The sequence below is a fragment of the Calonectris borealis genome, chromosome 29 (genome assembly GCF_964195595.1).
Source record: "Calonectris borealis chromosome 29, bCalBor7.hap1.2, whole genome shotgun sequence".
NCBI classification, from domain to species: Eukaryota; Metazoa; Chordata; class Aves; order Procellariiformes; family Procellariidae; genus Calonectris; species Calonectris borealis.
This window is the reverse complement of record NC_134340.1, coordinates 4,681,566-4,697,323: the sequence shown is the minus strand read 5'-3', so window position 1 is coordinate 4,697,323 and position 15,758 is coordinate 4,681,566. Positions and strand designations below refer to the sequence as shown.

At 64.7% G+C, this 15,758-nt stretch overlaps 2 protein-coding genes across 2 annotated transcripts; both read left to right on the top strand.

Moving 5' to 3' along the window:
- The first annotated feature begins 643 nt into the window (after positions 1 to 643).
- TAGLN2 (transgelin 2) lies at positions 644 to 4,411 on the top strand. Its single transcript, XM_075176266.1, has 5 exons — positions 644 to 752; positions 3,216 to 3,412; positions 3,489 to 3,663; positions 3,741 to 3,843; positions 3,920 to 4,411. The coding sequence occupies exons 2-5, from the start codon at positions 3,233 to 3,235 to the stop codon at positions 4,059 to 4,061; spliced, it is 600 nt and encodes a 199-aa protein (XP_075032367.1). The 5' UTR covers positions 644 to 752; positions 3,216 to 3,232; the 3' UTR covers positions 4,062 to 4,411.
- A 937-nt stretch (positions 4,412 to 5,348) lies between these two features.
- On the top strand, positions 5,349 to 14,438 carry CFAP45 (cilia and flagella associated protein 45). The gene is made up of 12 exons (XM_075176263.1): positions 5,349 to 5,407; positions 5,518 to 5,628; positions 8,645 to 8,781; positions 10,821 to 10,962; positions 11,539 to 11,709; positions 11,970 to 12,148; positions 12,379 to 12,508; positions 12,798 to 12,944; positions 13,036 to 13,149; positions 13,422 to 13,615; positions 13,842 to 14,066; positions 14,262 to 14,438. The coding sequence occupies exons 1-12, from the start codon at positions 5,405 to 5,407 to the stop codon at positions 14,317 to 14,319; spliced, it is 1,611 nt and encodes a 536-aa protein (XP_075032364.1). The 5' UTR covers positions 5,349 to 5,404; the 3' UTR covers positions 14,320 to 14,438.
- The last annotated feature ends 1,320 nt before the right edge of the window (positions 14,439 to 15,758 follow it).

The window sequence follows — 15,758 nt, the reverse complement described above, 5'->3', positions numbered from 1 at the left end:
GCCCCCCAAGCTGTCCCCTGCCACCATGGCCAGGCCCTGGTGGTCCCCAACACCATGTCCCCTGCCACCGTGGTGACCGTGCCCCCTGCTGCCACAGCTGGGCCCTGTCGCCACCACAGCCTTGTCTCCACTGCTACCATGCCGGGCTCTGTCTCCACCATGGTCACCAGAGCTCCCATATCTCCCTGCCACCACAGCCACCATGTCCCCACCAGAACCCTGATGTCCCTCAAACACTATGGCCAGCCTGTCCCTACCATAGCCACTCTGCCCCTGCCACCACAGCCATCCTGTCCCCACCACAGCCACCCTGTCCTCACCTTGGCCTCCACAGCCACCCTGTCCCCACCACAACCACCGTGTCCCCACCAAAACTCCGATGTCCCCCTGCCACCACGCCGCCTTGTCCCTGACGCAGCTCCTCTGTCCCCTTGCCACCACATCCCCCCTGTCCCCACCACAGCCACCCTGTCACCCACTGCCACCACGACCCCCTGTGCCCCCCCCCACTGTCCCCCTGCCCATCCCGGCCCGGGCCGGAGCCCTCTCCCCGCGGTGCCGCCGGGCGGGGCGGGGCGGGGCGGGGCTGCCGGGGGTGCGGTGGCAGCGCGGCCCCGGCCCTGGCCCGGCGGACCCGCCCCGGGAGCGGGCGGTACCGGGCCGCCCCCGGCCGCGCTGACATCAGCCGTGAAAAGGGCGCGGGCGGCGGCATCCGCCACTGCCGCACCAGGACCGCGGGATCGGCGCCGCAGGTAGGGAGGGGCGCGGGCAGCGGGCACCGCCCGCGGGCACCGGGTGGCAGGTGGGGACGGGGACCCGGGATCGGGATGGGGACCGGGACGGAGATGTGGACCGGGACGAGACCGGCCACTCTTCCCTAAAATGGCCGGGGCCGCGCTGCCCAGGGGGCCCGCAGCGGGACCCGTCCCCCGGGCTGTCCCCCCCGCGCCCCGCCCCGACAGGGTAACGGCTCCGGGCAGGGCCGGGCGCCGCGCCCGCGGAGCCGCCGGGACACGCGGCCGCGCCCGGGAAGCGGGACCCGGGTGCGGCTTCCGGCCCCGCCGCTCTGGGCGCCCCGGGGGCGCGTCCGTCCCGGGGCTGCGGTCCCTCGGAGCCGGCACGGCAGCCCCGGAGCCGGGGCTGCGCCTCGCCCGAGCCTCGCTCCCCTCCTCGCCGGCCCCGGGGTGGCCGCGTCCCGGCCAGGCTGGGTCCAGTCCCCTCCCCGGTGCCTGCGGTGTCCCCAGGGTGGCCCTGTCCTCCGTATGGTCACCTCCCCGCCGACCCTGGGCTGGCTGCGGAGTCCCCAGGGTGGCCGTGCCCCGGCCGGGGTCCCCTCCCTGCTGGCCCCGGGGGTCTATGGGGACCCCAGGGTGGCCGTGCCCTGGGTACAGTCTCCTCCCTGCTGTCCCTGGGATGTCTTGGAGGTCCCCAGGGTGGCCCTGGGCTGGCTGGGCTCCCGTCTGTGCTGGAACTTGGGCGGTCTAGGGTATCCCCAGGGTGGCTTCGTCCCAACTGGGCTTGGACCCTCCCTGCTGGCCCTAGGATACCCATGGGGTCCCCAGGCTATCTCTGGGGACACCCGGGTGGCCACACCCCAGCTGGGATCCCCTTCGCGCTGCCCCCGGGATGCCTGGCGGGTCCCCAGGTTGGCCATGCCCCAGCTGGCCTGGGCATGGTCCCCTCCCTGCTGCCCTCAGGGCTGCTATGGGCTCCCTAGGGTGGCCATGCCCCAGCCAGGCTGGGTGCAGCCCCTTCCCGCGGCGTCCGTGGGGTCCCCAGCACGGCAGTGGCGCAGCTGGGTTGGGTCTGGCCCTCCCCTCCCGTCTGGGCAAGCCCCAGCTGTGTCGGGAAATCAGCCCTGTCTGCACCAATTTCGGCTCCTCTTTGTTTCCCAACCGGCTTGGCCCCCGGCCGGGCGCTCCCCGCGCTCCGGGGAAGACGGCTCTCTCCCTGCGGGGGCTGCCTGCACCCCAGCCTGCGCCCCGGGAAGCCCCGCGGCGGCCGACGGCTTTGGGGGGACGCCCGGCTGGCCCAGGGTGGTCTGCGTTTGCAGGGCGGCCGCAGCACTGAGGCTTCGCACGGCCGCCCTGCTGCTGCCGCCGGCTTCCCCGGGGGCTTGGGGCTGATTTTCCTCCTGTCCCGATGAGCCGGGGTGGCTCGTCCCCTGGCTGCTCCCGGTGACAGGAGCCCCGAGCTTGAAGCCAGGTGCGTGGCAGGGTCGAGCTCTGTCCCAAACTGAGCCTGGTCCCCCAACGTGCAGACTGGGCTGCCCCAGGCTGGCAGCTACCACATGTCCCCAGCTGTGTTGCAGGCACCGGGGCTGGCAGGGGCACCCCTACCCCTGGGGGGGAGCAGCACGTGCTCCTGCTTCTGCGTGCCAGGGTGCCCCCCAAATACCAGGGGTTCAGGACTGGGCACGGGAGGCAATGCTTGGCCTGGGCAGCCGTGTGTGCCCACCACGTCGCTGGTGGGCAGAGGGGGTCCAGGCGACCCCAGGGCTTGGAGCACGCTGGCTGCACGGGCAGGGCAGCATTGGCCTCCCCCCGTGGGAACCTTGCACAATCTCCATCCTTCCAGCACAGGTGGCACTGGCTCCGGTGGCACCTTGACAAGGGCAGTGCCCGACCACGGGGCCCGCCAGGTCCGGCTGCCCTGCCAGGGTGGGGGCACTGCTGCTGGCAGCCCCGGGCCCCGTGCTCCCGAGCCAGTCCCGGATCTGGCACCTGGCCCGAGCAAACGGGTGAGCTTCGCAAACAAGCTTCGACCGGCAGCGAGCGCCTGCCAAGTCTACGCGTGCTTGGCGAGGCCAAGCCGCGGGGACAGGGATGCTCGGGGCGGGGGGTCCAGCCCCAGCACTGAGGGGCTGTGGTGCTGCTCACCCTGCCCAGGGCCAAATTGCCCCATCACCCTCGGGTGGGCACGGACCCAGCGCCCGCTCCTGGCCGGCTGGGCAGGAAGCAGGCAGGGCAGGGCAGAGGCCGGGCAGCGCCTGGCACGAGCGATAAGGCTCCGCGCCGGAGGTCCAGGCAGCCTGGCCGGGCAGGATGGGGCTCTGCCACGCTGCTGGGGAGCAGCTACGGTGCCTGCTGTCACCCACTGTCCCGAGGGGCTCCACCACGCCGCGGGCACAGGGCCGTGTCCGTCCCGTGCCGGATGCCCCCGTGCCGGATGCCCCCGTGCCACCAGAGCCGCTGACGGGGGTCCGATCTCTGCAGACCCCACCGCCGTCAGCATGGCAAACCGGGGACCGTCGTACGGCCTCAGCCGGGAGGTGCAGCAGAAGATCGACCGGCAGTACGACCCTGAGCTGGAGCAGGTCCTGGTGCGGTGGATCCTGGCGCAGTGCGGCGGGGATGTTGGGCAGCCAGCACCTGGCAGGGATGGCTTCCAGCAGTGGCTGAAGGACGGCACCGTGAGTACCCCCAGGGCTGGCCAGGGCGGGGGGCCGCTGCACTGCGCCACCTGACCCCCGGCTGCCTCCCGGCCAGGTGCTGTGCCGGCTCATCAACAGCCTGCACCCACGGGGCCAGGGGCCAGTGGCCAAGATCCAGGCATCCGCCATGGCCTTCAAGCAGATGGAGCAGATCTCGCAGTTCCTGCAGGCGGCCGAGCGCTACGGCATCGCCGCCACCGACATCTTCCAGACTGTCGACCTCTGGGAAGGTGAGCGGCTGGGTGGGCGCAGGGGACGGGGACGGGGCTGGCTGGGGACGGGGCTGAGTCTGCCTGGGGCCTTGCAGGGAAGAACATGGCGTGTGTGCAGAGGACCCTGATGAACCTGGGCAGCCTGGCTGTGGCCAAGGGAGACGGGCTCTTCGTGGGAGACCCCAACTGGTTCCCCAAGTAGGTGGTGGATGCTGGGGGGAGCGTGCTGGGCCGTGGGGTCCCGCGGGGATGCTGACACCCGCCACGCCCGCAGGAAGTCGCAGGAGAACCGGCGTGTCTTCTCCGAGGACAAGCTGAAGGAGGGCCAGAGCGTCATCGGGCTGCAGATGGGCACCAACCGGGGCGCCTCGCAGGCCGGCATGACAGGCTACGGCATGCCCCGCCAGATCCTTTGAGAGCCCGCACCCTCCCCCGGCTGCCCCCAGCATGGCCCCCCACGGACCCTGCCTGCGAGGGGCCCCCTGGGGCCGGCCCCCAAACTGCCTTAACCCCCCCCACCCCTGCGGACCTGGCGGGTGCCCCCCAGCCCGGGCGCCCACCCCCCTGCCAGTATTTCCAGGACCAAAGTCTTTTTTTATTATTATTATTTGGTTGGGTGCAGGCTGGGGGGGGGCTGCCGCGCTGCCCTGCCCACCGCTGCACCTGCCCCCCTCAGTGCCTTGGGGGCCATGGTGCCCCCCAGCCCCGCCGCTGTGCTGGGGGGGCACCCCCCCTGCACTCCAATAAACGGCTCCTTTTCTTTCCAGGCCTGGGCGGTCGTGATGGGGGGGCCTGGGCGGAGTGGGAGCATGAGGGGAGACCCCCGGGTGGGGTGGGGGGACCCCAGCCTGGGGGTGCAAGGACCCCACTGCCTCGCACCGCGGCATGGCCACAGCCAGGCCACGTGGAGGGGCGGGGCTGGCATGAAGGGGCAGGGCAAGGGCCAAAGGGGCGGGGCTGGGGGAGCAGTGCAAAGGCTGATGAGGTGGGGCTGGGCGGGGGCAAGGGCTGGTGGGCGGGGCTGGCATGAAGGGGCGGGGCTGGGGGAGCAGGGCAAAGGCTGATGGGGTGGGGTGGTGGGCTGGGCTGGCTGGGAGGGGCGGGGCAAGGGGTGGTGGGCGGGGAGGGGAGGGGCGAGGGCTGGTGGGCGGGGCTGACTGGAGGGGCGGGGCAGTCCCTGCTGACGCCCTGCCGGCCCCCGTGGGGTTGGGGGCCGTGGGCGGTGGTCACGGGGGGGGTGGCCGGGGGGCGTGGCTGGGCAGGGACACGCGGTGTGGGACAGGTGGGCGGGCTGAGTGTGTGCTGCGTGTGCACATCGGTAACGTGGGGCGGTGCCTGCCTGGCTCCCCGCGCCAGCCCCCACGCGTGCACAGGTGTGCGTGTGAGACAGCCCATGTGCACAACAGGGGCCTGTCCGCGCGAGGCCACCCGCGCGCACACGCGTGGGCCTCAGCCGTCGGTGCACACAGGTGCGCGCGACCGGTGTGAACGCGTGTGATCCTGCGGGTGCGCGCGCGGGGTGTGCCCGGGCACGCGCACGGCCTCACGCAGCCCCCGCGTGCACCAGCCCCCGCGTGAACTCGCCCCCCCATCTTCCGCCACCATAGAGTGCCCTCCCGCCGCCCAGCGCGGCCCGCCGGCCTCAGCCCCGCCCCCGTGCGCGCTCTTGGGAACGCCCCGCCCGCGCGGCGGTTGCCAGGGGAGCGGGGGCGGAGGGGCGTTGCCATGGCGACGGTCGGCGGCCGCCGAGCGGAGCGGGATGGTGAGCGCGGCCTGTCCCGGTGCTCCGGGCCCGGGCCCTCCCCCCCGGTGCCTCCCCCCGGGGTCCGTCCCAGCCGCAGCAGCCCGTTCACGGCCCCTCTCCCCCCGCAGCCCGCCAGCGTCTCCGCAGCCCACAGCCGTGCCCCCAGCCAGCCCCGCAGCCGGTACGGGAGGAGGGCCCGGAGCACCGCAGTGGATGAGATGCTGTTCGGGGAGAGCCGGGTAAGGCGGCCGGGATACCGGGGGGCATCACCGGCTGCCCGACCCCCTGCACCGGGCAGGCCCACGGGGGCGGTCAGGGTGGCCGGGACCACACCAGGCCAGAGCCAGCCCCGTCCCACCCGGGGCACCGTGGTGCTGGGGGCCTGCCCGGGGCTCCTCAGTCCTCGGGAGCCCTCTGGGCAGGGAGATCCTGGTGCCTCAGCCCCTCACACCTCTTCTGCCTCATCCCACCCTGCTCGCACTGGCTCATTTGCCAGAGGCTCGTCTCCACCATATTGCCTCCACGGTCCCTGTTTTCTGAACTTCCCGGGTGAGGGATGCTGTCGCACACTTCGCCAGCCCTTTCCGGGCCCGGCCACCTCTGCGCTCTTAATTCCTTGCCCCGCTGTGGGAGCCCAACGTTCAATTCCTTCTGGGAGGGTGCAAAATCCACCCCGGCCTCCTGGGAGCGTGCCATGGGGCTGCGTGTGCCTCTGTCCTCCTTGATGCCGCAAGCCTCCGCTTTTCACAGGGCAAGTAGTGAATTAACGAGGCAAAGGAGGCTCAGGAGGTGAGACACCCCCGTAAAGGAGAGGAGCTGGCATTATGGGGTCTGTACGTTAGACAGCAGTTATTTCATGTGGGCTATATAGAGAGTCCTTGGAGCAGGGGCTGGAAGCTTCCAGAGCAGCTCGTTGCCAACACATTTAGACTTTCATCAGGGAGCTACGAAATCAGTCCCCTTGGAGACGCGGCAGAATTGCAGGAGGTCTCTGACCTCCTGGCCGGATGCCCTGGCCATTGAGAGAGGAGATAAACAGAGAGCAACAGCTCTTTCCTCTCCAGTCTTGTAAGGAAAAGGCTCGCTTCCTCCGCACTCGTCCCTCGGCTGTCCCCGGCTCCCGCAGGAGAGCCCAGGGGAGAGCTGCAGCCACTGATGCCGAGGTGGATGATGGCATTTTCCAGGCAAAGGTGATGTTTTGGACATCCTTCCCCTGCTGCTACTTCCCCCATCTCCTTTATCAACTCTCCCAGGTGCTCTCCCCGTGGCAGGTTGGGTTTATGGGTGCAGCTGTTGGCTCTCCCCACCCTTTGTGTTGTCTTTGACACAGATCGAGGTACAAGGGCCAGGCTGGACGCCGCTGGAGTTTGGCCCATCTCACGCTCACCGTCTCCTTGGCTGATAAAACGTTGGGGGTATCTCCGCCGGGCCGCAGCGGGTGGGCAGCTGCCATGAGGGGACCATGCTGTGTTTGAGGCGCTTGTCCCTCCGCGGGGGTGTGTGTTTGCGGCTGTAATTTCCTCTCCTGGGTCTTATCGCTTGAAACAAATCTGTCCGAAGAGACTTGCCAAAACCCTTTGGCTTTTCAGAGGAGAGGAAGGAAGCGTGTAATGAAGATTACCTCCGCTCCCAACTGGAGGCTGTGTGGACGGTTTGCCTCGTGGGGCAGGAGGTTGGGAGCGCTCCCAGCAAGCGACCGGCTCTGGGGCTGCCGGGTCCATGTGCCTGGGATGCCCTGCGAGCTGAGGAGCCCTGGGCAGGTTTATGATCTGTTATCTCAGAGGCCTTCAAGGCAGTTAGATAAAAATGTTGTAACGCTCATATGAGTGTTAATTGAGTTCCCTGAGATTAATCCAGGTCTAGTCCAAGGAGTTCTCCTGGCTTTGGGGACAACATACGAGCTGGCTGCGGTGAATAACACTATTATCTTTGTTTGCATGGGTGTTTCAGTGCCAACCCCTTTAATTCAACAGCTCGCACTTGGGGCCCACGGTGGCTGGGAAGCTGCTCTGGTATCTGCCATGCTGGGCTGCAGGAAAGCCCTTGCTTTGGGGTCATCATATCCGTAAAGTGGAAATATTGCCGGCAGCAAGTTCCCAGGGAACTGCTCAGTGCCCGGCCGGCTGTAGGATTTCTTCCAGCAGTCGCTTAGGATTTTAAAGCTGAACTAGCAAATAGCAGTACAAGGGAAACCACACATCTGTGTGTACCTTAGATTAGCTCTTGCAGTTCACTGACCCGGGTGACGCCTACGCCGTGGTTGGGCTTGGGGAAGCAACCCTGGGCTTGGGAAGCCAAACCTGCCCTGCTGGGCTCAGGTCTTCTGGCCAGGGACCGTCCCGCTCGGCTGCTGGAGGTTCGCTCTGCAGAGCAGGGCCAGCTCCGATACGCTCTTTCCCGTGGGATTGTCAGCAGCCCCAGCAGGGCTTCACCCCGGGGGTGGACGGGACGCCTGTTCCTGCCTATTGGAGACCCTGCGGCCTGACAGGAGGGTCCCGTGGGGTGGCCCCACGCGTGTTCGGGACATTCCTCGGCTGCTCCCACCCCTCCAGGGGCACCCGGCACCCACCCTGGCCGAGGGGTGCAGAACGGGGTCCCCCAGTCACCCCGCAGCCGGGGGACACTTCACTAGGTGGCAGTCTTGGCTCAAGCAAAGGGACCGGCACCAGTCCAGGCTGTACTGGGAGGACTGGTTTCTGCCCAGTGCTGTCTGCTGGTTGATGGCCCTGCAAGGCCAGACCTCGAGCTGTCCCCACTTTCTGCTCCCCAGGACTCCCTGCCAGCCCCCAGCGAGTTTGGGTCGGTCTGGGTTGGTTTTTCCTGAGTCCGTGGGGCTCAGCGGGACAGGGGTGAGCGGGGCAGGGGCAGCTGCCATCAGCTCAAGGTAGCCGAGGTGATGCTTGGGCATTTGTGAGGTCTTGCCCTGAGCAAGCAGCTATCAGCTCATCGTTTACTTCAGATCTGGGTGAGAGACTGATGCCCAGATTTTTATAGTAAAACCAGTGCTGTAGGGGTCTTTTTGGTTCTCCCCATCAGGCCTTCGGAGCTGGGGCTGCTGAGGCAAAAGATGTTTCCCGTGCCCAGACTTCACTGGCCTTGGTGGTGGGAGAGGGTGTTTGTCAGAAAGCGTCCCGAGCTCATGGCAACCTGGGTCCTCTCATGCCCAGAGCACCTCTGTGCCCAGGGGCCCGGGGCAGAGAGCTGGACATGAGGCGGTGGCAGGAAGGCCGTAGGAAACGCCGTCCTTTCTTGCAGAGCCTGCAGCAGTCACGCTCTGGCAGCCCCATCGTGATCCTTCGGGATGTGCAGACTGCCCCAAAAGCGTCACCCACTGGCAGGCAAAAGCCCGAGACCATCCGTCTCATCACCAAGGACTTCATCCGTGACCTCGTGTAAGTCTGTGTCCGAGTGGCAGATCTGAGGAGCCCTGTGGGTCTGTCACAGCACCGTCGCGGTGCATGGAGCTTGTCCCGCCATTTGCCGGGACATCTCAGGGGAGGAGGGATGGGCAGCAGCACTCCAATACACCTGGCTTGGGCGGCCACAGAGCCGGCGAGCGCTGAGCACTGGGCGTTTTACAGAGGCACTGAATCATCATAAGAACCAGTAAAAAGCTACATAAAACCTTCTCAGCAGCCACAAAAGCTCCTTCTGGGCTGAACAGCCCCTGAAGGTGGCACCTGCCCCCCATCACGTATCAAATGCTGCCCCAATACCGAAAAGCCCCGTGTGAGAAAGGCAGTGGAGCGTCGCCTGCAGCCCTGTGCACCAGGAGCTGTGTGTTTCTCTACAGGGATGTTTTATAAGCGAGGCTGAACTGTAAGAACCCTGGCCCTAATTACTACACCTCGTTAAAAGCCTGCAGCATATAGATGAGAATAGGGCCATTATCCCAGCCAGCTCCAATTTAGCCTCTTTGACCTCCCTAAATTTTCCTTGTAGTTGTCGCTCGGTGTGAGGTTCATCTTCGCTTCCTGTTTTGAACCTCCATGTAATGCTCTTACACCCCATAAAACGTGACACCCACCCCATGGATGGTTCGGGTTTGGGTTCTGTGGAGAGTGAAATGCACAGAGGCTTTTGTGGCTGGTTCAGGCTTTTGAGGCTGGTACCTGGTTTTATACATTCACATTCTTATTTAGCCCTGCTGACGAAGCCAAGGGCCAATTTCCAGATGTGTTGCATGGCCACAGCTCCAGCTGAAGCTAATGGAAACTGTTTGTGCTGGCTTAATTCCTGAAAATCAGGCCCTAGACATCCCAGGCTGGTCACCCAAACACTGAGACAACTAAAGCAGTGGCCACTGTATCATTACATTTATTAGTGCCGTTGTGACCATTAGCCATTCTTTAAAGCGTCCTGGAATCCGATGCTGTGATGCAGCTCTTGAACGATCATTATGCAGGTATCTGTTCATATTCACAAGGGTGGATGAAAGGTGACACACAATAATAATGAGTAAATTCTTAGTCCTGAACATCTTCAAAGTGCTCTATGCATTTGGTTAATATACGCTCCTACACCACACGCGTCACCATGGTATCTGAGTAATACAAAGAGTAATTAACTCCTTACAACTCCCCTGGAAAACAACCCTGTATTATTATCCACATTTTTACAAGTGGGGAAATGGGGGCACCAAGAGCTTCGGTGATTTCCTCTAAACCACAGCGTGAGTCACGGGCAGAGTTCGTTCCTCTGCAGTGTCCTGCGGAGCCGGGGTGACGGCTGGAGGGACACCTGCCAGTGCTGGGAGGGGAGAGGGTGCTCCGTGTTTGGGCAGCGCGGCGTTTCCTCATCTTGTGTCGGGTGGATTCTTGGGGCAGCTGAGCCCAAGCCGAGCTGTGCTGTGCAGACCTGGAGCCAGAGCAGGCTGAGTGTCGTTGACCAGAGTGAAAAAGCAGCTTCTGCTTCCCAAAATCTGTCTGCACTGAACAGAGGTTTCGATCTGGCACACGGCAGCAGCAACAGTCAGTCTAGGTGCAGGGATGAGCAGCGTGTCCACTGGAAAAGGGGTCAGGGCAGTGGTCAAAATTTTCCCAAATGAGGGCTGGGAAAGTCAAGTTGGACTGAAATACTTTCAGCATTTTTTTATTGGGGCTGACTAGGCCCATGCTGAATGTTTTGGGGTTTTCCCGGGAGGCCCCTGGCCACCCTGCTGAGCATCCTGTCCCCTGTCCATCACAGCGTGGTGCCGCTTTCACTGCACTTTCTGTTTCTTCCTCCCCCCTGACCGGGAGAGTTGGGTCCCCACAGCTCAGGCGCTTCCTGCATTGCTCTCCGGTGACTCCTGGTCGCGGAGCTGCTCCTGCCGCCCCTGGTGTGGGCAGCCCAGGCAGGTCCCATGGCCAGGCAGGGAGGTGGGCAGGGCAGGGAACGGAGGGAGCTGTCGAAGATTCCATGCCACAGATTGCTCTCTCTCTGTGCCCAGCATCCCTGTGGAGAACCCAGCAGCATCCCTCATTATTGGCCAGGAGGATTTCCAGCGCATTAAAGAAGCAGCTCGAGTCCTGACCAAGGAGGAGCGTGAGGCCAAGCTGGCAGCCCTCAAAGCGGAGAAGGAAGCCGTTCTTGTAGGCATTTCCCCTCCTGCCCCTTCTTTCCCTGCTTGCTGACAGGTCTCAGGCTGCGGGTGGAGGTGGAGCGCCCAGGTAGAGCCAATCTTGTGGATCAGAGACACGCCAGCTGGGGCTGTCCCCAGAGCTCTGCGCAGGAGCCACCACCTTCATCCCTGTCACCCACGTTTTGGTGCGCCCATTGCTGCCGGGGCAGCATGCAGGGGAGGCAGCACGGCCGTGTGTCTCAGGTCTCCTCTGGTCCCCAGCCCAGGAAGGGCTGTGCAGGATCCCTGCATTTGCCCGGTCCATGGGTGGGGAAGGAGTCCCACACTGGCTGCTCCCCCAGCCCACGGTGACCTCGGAGGCTGTGATGAAGCCTCTGTGTTGCATTTCTGTACCCTGCAAAGGGATTGGGGCATCTTAATAGGGGTGCGGGAAGGGGCTACGCAGCCCCTGTGCCATGGCTGGAGGAGCCTGCCGTGCCCCTCGGCTCCGTGGCAGGCTGCCCTGCAGCACCCTCGGGCAGGCTCAGCCTCTCGGGGCTGCCCTGGGAGGGCATCCGGCTTTTGGCAGCGCTGCCTGTCCCCCCAGGAGGCAGTGAGCAAGCGCAAGAGCGCGGCGAAGCAAAGGGCTGTGCTGCAGCAGCAGACGGGGAAGCTGAGCGAGCTGGAGGAGGAGGCGCGGGAGCGGGCCCAGTACCTGCTGCAGCGGGCAAGCAGGATGCGCATGGAGCAGGAGGACGAGATCAAGGAGTTCAGCGAGGTAGGGCCGGGACTCCCTCGCCTCGCCTGGCACCGCAGGACCCTCTGCAGATGTTAAGACCTGCCTGAGCTGCCTGCTTGGACAGGCTGCTGAGAGCCCCCATGAGCTTCACCTAGCCACTCTAGACCTAAACCCTGCTCTGCTTGTTGCTACCCAGCGTCTTCCTCTCCTGCCCTTTTCCCCCTCCTCGTCTGTGTTTCTGTCCCTGCTGCTGCTGCCAAGTCTGGCTCCGAGACCAGGGAGACCTTTTGTCCACACAGCTGATCCTTGGTGCCAAGTGCCACATGATCCGCGACACGCAGATCCTTGAGAAGCAGCTCATTGCGAAAGAGCTGGAGGAAGAAGAGAAGCGCCTGGCCAAGATGATGGAGGTGGAGAGGAAAAAGGCCGACGAGATGCAGGAGGAACTGGAGCACAGGAGGAAGCAGGAGCTGATCAGGTTTGCAGAAGGTCCCTCTTCCCCCTGGAGGCATCCGTCCTCTTCCCAGGCCTTGTGCAGGAGCTGGCATAACCTACGGCTGCGGGCTTCACACTGCAGCATGCCTCCCAGTCAGTGACTGGACCGGGCAGCACGAGGCAGCAGACACACCACCCGACATCCATGCCAGCATTTCTGCTTCTGGGAGCGGGATGGAGCCGGAGGGAAACCTTTCGCTCTCTTCTTTCCAGAGGGAGGCAGGAGCTTATGAAGCAGATGGAGCAGAACGCGGAGGAGCAGGCTATGAGAGCCGAGCAACGGGACCAGGAGGCACAGGAGCTGCTGGAGTACTTGGAGCAGCTGAAGATGGAGGACCTGAAGGTGCGACCAGTGACCCACCAGGGAGCAGGGGGGGTTGGAGTTAGATTTTCACCTTGTTGGAAGGGTGACCCAGTCAGACTTGGTGTGTGGAGGCAACAGCCGGCAGAATTAAAACTCTGGTCTCTTGGGGAAGTTGAGGCATCCTCAGAAAGTGACCCGAGCCGCTGAGCCCTCCCTCACCCCAAGTGTGCTGGTGGGCCCTCAGGAAGGCACGCGGGGAGGAGTGGAGGGAGCACTCTGTGCTGCGGCTCTTGTCCTGTCACCCTTGGACCCTCTGCACCGTTTTCAGGACTTGGAGCGGAGACAGGAGCAACAGAAGAAAATCCAGGCTGAGATTAAACGCATCAACGATGAGAACCAGCGGCGCAAGGAGGAGCAGCGGGAGCAGGAGAGGATGGCAGACGAACGGGTGCTCGAGTACCAGAGGCAGAAAATGGTAATAGGTCTGAGTGTGTGCGGCACTGGCGTAGGTTCAGCAGGCAGCAGAGGTGCTGCAGGGAGCTGCCATGAGGCTCTGTCCCACGCAGGAGCGTGAGGCCGAGTTTGAAGCTGAGCAGGAGAGAATCCGTCGGGAGAAGGAGAAGGAGACAGCACGCTTGAGGGCCATGCAAGAGAGGGCCCAGGACCACCAGGCAGAGCAGGTGAGCGGCTTGCTGACACGCGATGTGCTCCCATGCTGGCTCACTCACCACCTTCCTGGTCACCACCCCAGCAAAGTGGAAGCTCTTCTGGATGTGGTGGGTCTACTGGGGCATTGCAGGTCTGGACTGGCACCTGGAGCCAGGTGACGTCCTGGAGCAGTGCTGGCTGTGGCTCTGGGAGAGAGGCAAAACTACGGTCAAGCGCTTCCATACCTCCCCCTGAGGGAAGCCCTCCACGACCCCTCCAGCGTCACCATGTCCCCTTTCGGCAGGACGCGCTGAGGGCCAAGCGCAGCCAAGAGGCTGCTGAGCGAGAGTGGCGGCGCAAGGAGAAGGAGGCAGCGCAGAGGAAGGCCGAGATGGAGCGGATGCTGAAGCAGAGCCGCCTGGAGCAGATTGCCCAGCGGGAGCACAGCATGGCCGTGCAGGTGCAGCAGGACCGCCACGAGTTCGAGAGGATCCTCAGGTGAGAGGGACAGTGCTAGGAGCTCACTCGCAAAATGGCTGGGCCCTGCCTTGCGAAATGGGGCCAAGGGGTTGGTGACAGGGTGGCAGGGGAGCTGCTGTGGGGGCTCCTGGCGACAAGTCAGCACAGTCGGTGGCTCTGGTGCTGGCCGAGGCCCCGCAGGCAGGTTATCAGCGGGTACAGGGGCTGGAGCGGGGCCTTTCATCTGCCCCGAACTCTCCCGCAGGGCCCAGCGGGAGCAGATGGAGAAGGAGAAGGCGGAGGAAGCGCGGAGAGCAGGTCTGCAGCTCGCCCATGCTAACGATGTCCGGCGCCAGATGCAGGAGCGTCAGCAGCAGCTGGCTCAGGAGCGGATGGCCGCCTTTGAGGAGTGCCAGCAGCTGGAGGAGGAGGCCCGCCAGCGCAGCCAGCGCATCGCCCAGCTCAAGCAGCAGAAGATGCAGGAGCTCAGGTGATGTGCTGCCAGTGGCCGCTTACTTCCCTGGTTCCCTGCATGTCCCTAAGTGCTTCCTGGCTTCCCACCATCTCCTGACCCCTGGGCCAGGTTCCTTTGCATCCTCATCAAACAGGATCCGCTCTGGGGCCATGGTCCTAAAGCTCGGCTCCGGTGTAGCACAGGGTGCCTGATGATTTCTTTCCTCTGCAGAGCCTCCGGCATCCCGGAGAAGTACTGCGCCCAGGTGGAGCGGAGGGCCCTGAGCTGAGCAAGCGCAGCCCCTGGCCAGGCTCAGCCCCAAGAGAAGCAGAGCTCCGGTTCCCCAGCGACTTAGGGTTTTCCATTGTCTTAGGCTGAGTTTTCTACAAACGGAGATGTTTATGGAGCAGACGGTGTCTTTCATCCTTCTCTCGCTTCGGGTTTGTGGGCCGGGAGCTGCCCTTGGGGCTGGAGTAGCCCAAAGGCTCGTTGTCTGACCCATCCCACTCCCGGGACAGTGATCACCCATTGCCCGTCTCCCCACATCTGCTAGGAGAGAGATGTCCGAGGTGGCCCGAGTCCTCAGAGGGGCCAGGAGTGTCTCCAGGCCCTTGGCACAGCTCGGTGTCACCACTGAAGCAACTCGGAGCAGGGTGGGTGTTCCCAGCCCACGCAGGGTGGCTCAGGTAGGGTCCCCATGAGCCAGGCGGGCTCTTCTCCACGCGCGCAGCCCTGGCCCTGGCTGCCCACAGCTGCGTCAGCCCTGGCAGTGCCACCTTCTCACTGAGGTGTCACCTCCAGGCCCTGCAGCAGTGGCCGTCTTCAGGGGCAAAGCAAAGAGACCAGAGCATGATGCAAACATTTAAAATCCATTCGGATAGGGACTGGCAGCTTCAGAGGGCCGGGATCCCGTAGGAGTGGCTCTGATTAATTGTCAGAGCAGCTGAAAAATAAGGAGAGTCGGCAAAGGCAAGACTGCCCAGGGCAGGGGGACAGCTCGGAGGACTCTGCTGTGAGCCCTGAGCCTCCTCCAGGCTGGGTAAATAGGGAGGACGAAATGCTGTAGCCTTTTGTTATCTCTTCCCTGTCTCTTCTCCAGCTGCTGTGTGTCCCCGTGTCGTGACAGAGCCAGGCACTGCAGGGCTGCACTGTCCCTTTTGGGGCAGGGGCTGAAAGGCATTGCTGGTGCTGCAGGGCATCTGCCACCCAACCTCAAGCAAGCCCCTCGCGGCCACTCAGCTCTGCGGACCCCCCTGGGGCCTCGGCATCTCCAATGCTCTGCGCCAGGCTGGGCTGCCCACACCTCCATCCCCAGTCCCCAGCGGCCACACGCCGGCCGTGTCACTCTCGGTCACTGCCTCGGCCAGGCAGTCACAGCCTTGTTCTAGGCCAGGCTCAGCCTGGAGGGTTTCAAAGCCGCCGCGCCGGCCGCGCCGAGGGGGCTGTGACCACCGGCGGGCGGCCAGCCGGGGTGGAGCGGCTTCCCCACCCTTCCTGCGTGAGCGGGGCTCCCTGTGCCGAGGAATGCAGGAGTCACCGGCTGGGGAGCCAGCGCCGCGCCGGCAAGGAGCCCCGAGCCGCAGTGAGCCACGGCCCTGTCACGGCGGGAACGGCCCCCGCCACGCGGGAACGGCCCCGGCAGGCGGCACCCCTCTCCGCGTTGGCGCTGCCCCGGGGCCAGGCCGCGCACAGGGGCCCTGAAATCACAGACGCGGCAAAGCACGTGCC

Bases quoted from the DNA above. Each gene is read 5' to 3' on its own strand.
- CFAP45 (XM_075176263.1), top strand. The intron at 8,782-10,820 runs GTAAGTCTGTGT...CTCTGTGCCCAG, and splicing joins GACTTCATCCGTGACCTCGT to CATCCCTGTGGAGAACCCAG. The intron at 12,149-12,378 runs GTTTGCAGAAGG...TCTTCTTTCCAG, and splicing joins AGGAAGCAGGAGCTGATCAG to AGGGAGGCAGGAGCTTATGA.
- TAGLN2 (XM_075176266.1), top strand. From the start codon at position 3,233: ATGGCAAACCGGGGACCGTCGTACGGCCTCAGCCGGGAGGTGCAGCAG. The intron at 3,664-3,740 runs GTGAGCGGCTGG...GGGGCCTTGCAG, and splicing joins GACTGTCGACCTCTGGGAAG to GGAAGAACATGGCGTGTGTG. The intron at 3,844-3,919 runs GTAGGTGGTGGA...CCACGCCCGCAG, and splicing joins GACCCCAACTGGTTCCCCAA to GAAGTCGCAGGAGAACCGGC.